This window comes from Tarenaya hassleriana, unplaced genomic scaffold (genome assembly GCF_000463585.1).
Source record: "Tarenaya hassleriana unplaced genomic scaffold, ASM46358v1 Cleome44, whole genome shotgun sequence".
NCBI lineage: Eukaryota > Viridiplantae > Streptophyta > Magnoliopsida > Brassicales > Cleomaceae > Tarenaya > Tarenaya hassleriana.
The window spans coordinates 782,037-785,220 of NW_010967136.1; the positions used below are offsets into that span (position 1 = coordinate 782,037).

The 3,184-nt window shown below is 32.3% G+C and overlaps 1 protein-coding gene across 1 annotated transcript; it reads right to left on the reverse strand.

Annotated features, from left to right (window-relative positions):
• Positions 1 to 330: 330 nt before the first annotated feature.
• Positions 331 to 2,083, reverse strand: LOC104825332 (cinnamoyl-CoA reductase-like SNL6). Its single transcript, XM_010557656.1, has 3 exons — positions 1,892 to 2,083; positions 1,407 to 1,560; positions 331 to 739 (listed from the first exon to the last, which is right to left on the reverse strand). The coding sequence occupies exons 1-3, from the start codon at positions 2,078 to 2,080 to the stop codon at positions 438 to 440; spliced, it is 645 nt and encodes a 214-aa protein (XP_010555958.1). The 5' UTR covers positions 2,081 to 2,083; the 3' UTR covers positions 331 to 437.
• Positions 2,084 to 3,184: the final 1,101 nt, after the last annotated feature.

Below are 3,184 nucleotides of genomic sequence, written 5' to 3' on the forward strand. Positions count from 1 at the left end.
TCTAGGAATCGCCGATGAGCTGGTGCTTGATTTCCAGAGAAACTTCGAGCACATATCGTCAATGGTCCTTAGGACACCCTTTGGTAAGACAAAGGATTGAGACCAAGAGTTGACCATCCCGTAAATGATGGAGGAAATAAGTTGTATTCTGCCCGCATAAGATATATATTTGGTAGTCCACAAGGATATTCGTCGAGATATCCTGTCAATAAGCGGCCGAAAGTCGTGTTTGGAGAGTTTCCAGGGGCTGAGAGGCAGACCCAAGTAGATCATTAGTAGAATCCCCAACCAAAGTCCCAAGGCCGAGCTAATGCAGCCCGTCTGCTGGTCTGACATCAATAGAAGCAATAGAAGCAAATAACCCATATCTAATACAAGGCTCTTACAAATAAATAAAAAAAACAATAAAAAGCCCAATATCTAATAAGATGTTTAATTTAGATGTCATCAAGACAACATATGGAAGATCTCGACAAGAGAGACGACAGTTTTCTGTCAGATAACCTAAACGGCGCCGTAGAGCCGCCGTACTTATTATCCCCGCGGATCTTCTCAAGGCTAAAGCCTGTTTGTTCAGACAGCTCCTCCGCTTCGTATTCAGTCGATATCACCTTGTCGAAACACACGTATCTTCCATACACCGCCTTCTGCATGGCTTCGTAAACTCGCACGTGCGCTTTTGCGAGATTGTCCACGTCCACCGTTGCTAGTAGCCCATTTGCATACATTTCGTGTGCTCCTACATATAAAAATAAAATAAAATAAAATAATACAAAAATCTCTCATAATTGCGCTACATGTCATGTTTCAGAAGACGAGAGACGTCTCAACTAGAAATTTAATTCGAAGCATGACTCCTACATCGTGTTTATTACAACAAAAAAAAAAGAAAGAAAAGAAAATGAATAATGCATTATTTTATATAGATTATTTGGTACGATTAACATTTTAACAACGATTAACATTTGAATAAAACAATAAAATTATCTCGTTTAAATCACAATATAATCGTGATGTAATCTTTTAAAAATTAAATACGAAAATAAAAAAACAACAAAAAATCGTTTATCACTACATCTCTTCTTTTTAAATTATAATAAAATAACTTGCTTATTTATAGAAAACATTAATAAAAAAACTTACAATAAACAATATCTATATGATGAGAATAAATGAACTAAGATTTCAATCTTGATTTTGCCATTCATATAAATGCATGCATGTTATAGCGGCACAATATATCGTAGAAAACTATATAATTAACGCCGCTGTATGATATTATGAGTAATCAATTCATGAGAAGTGGGTGGGGTACGTACTCTTGGTTGGGAATTGCATGCAAATATGCAATAAGTAATCATATAAATATATAAATATATATATATATATATATATATATATATAACCTTTAAGATAAGCAATTGTAGGGGTGGGATGGTGGTAAAGTAGATTAGGGGTTGTGATGAGGGCAGGGCATATAGTTGATAGTTTCAAGCCCTTAGCCTCGGCTATTTTCCATGCAGTTTTCTCTGCCTTCAATTTTCCTAATGCGTACCAAAGCTGCCAAAAACATTCAACCCATCAAAATTCAGTACTATATATATATATAGTGTATAATTGTTATTATAAAAGAATCATTGTTATTGTTATTATTTGAAAATAAAAATTTAATTTCTAATTCCATAATTTCATAACAAAATCCAAAATAAAGAGTAATAACATTTAAATTTCTGTATTGCTTGATTTTCGACGATAGAATGATTCATCCCAACAAATAACATAACATTTTTGCAACATATAAAATATCATATAACATGTAATTTGAAGATAATTCTATTATTGCATCTAAACAACAATATCCGGTCAAGATGTTTGAACACGGAGAAATTACCTTTTTATCCACGCAGAGGGACTCGTCACTCCAGCAAGAATGATCAATCACTGGAGGAAGCTCGGACTGCGTGCCGTTTCGCCAAATGCAAGCCAACAGCGAGGAAGTCAAGACACATTTCCTCACGCTCTCCGTCCTCGCACATGCCTCCATCACATTCTCGCTCACCTTTGCTTCCACCTCAGCCATATATTTCTGCACACCAACGCATACATTATATATATATATATATATATATATATATATATTATGTAAAACCAACACATATCTTTCTTATGTAGTAGCATATAAGATTTTTAAAATTATATATATATATATATATGATACAGTTGGAAATTCACGTTACACTGTCATGCATTGATAGGAGGAATGATCAATTTCCTCGACAAAAAAGAGTAAATAGCCTGCCTATGTGGACGCATTGATACATCTAAAGTACTATACACACGTATATTGTGCTGTATGTATTTGTCGTGAGTCGATACATACACGCGTATGAAGCTACAAACGTCACGAGAGGGGAAAAAAAAGGGTCACTGAGAGTTTTGCCCTAGAGATGAGCACCAATTAGACATTTTGGTAAACAGCATTGATTGGATGTTGAAGACTTGAAAATGACATTTGACGTGCTATTTTATTCAGTTCGAATTTGTATATGGTTAGCCATTTCGATCAATAAATTGTTTTAGATGGATAATATAAATTTGTTAGGTCTAATATTATGATAATTTCTCGATCGATGAAATAGCACTCTTCGTTTTAAAATAAGATGAAAGATTACCGTAATCAATTTCAACCTTTCAAATTGCAATATCGTAAAATCTTTCTTGGAAACGGCACCAACTTTTTGTGCCAGAATTAACTAACATTAATAGCTTTTGCCTTTAAAAAAATACTCCCTCCAATTTCACAACGTTTTAGTTTTTTTTTTCATATTTTAAAAATAAAAAATAAAAAATCATATATGTCCTTTAATAATACAAAGATTGATGTTATCATTAATAATCTATTGAAATTTGTTAATTTTTTATTAAAGATAAAATTTTAAAAAAAAATTAAAATTTTGTCTAGAAAATCTAAAATGACAATTAGTTAGAAACAAAAAAATTGTTTAAAACGTCAAATATTATAAACGGAGTGTTAAGAAATAAATGTAAAAGTGTTATGAATGTCTATATTTATTTTACTCATGTAACTCTTTTTCTTATTAATTCAAATGATGTTGTTTCTTTTTCTAAAGCCTATAAATAGACATTTGTAATCACATTTGTAAACACACCAAAAACACCAAGA

Excerpts from the sequence above, each read along its gene's own strand:
- LOC104825332 (XM_010557656.1), bottom strand. The coding sequence starts at position 2,080 with ATGGCTGAGGTGGAAGCAAAGGTGAGCGAGAATGTGATGGAGGCATGT. Across the intron at positions 1,561-1,891 it reads CCCTCTGCGTGGATAAAAAG|CTTTGGTACGCATTAGGAAA; the intron begins GTAATTTCTCCG and ends TGTTTTTGGCAG. Across the intron at positions 740-1,406 it reads TACAATTGCTTATCTTAAAG|GAGCACACGAAATGTATGCA; the intron begins GTTATATATATA and ends TTTTATATGTAG.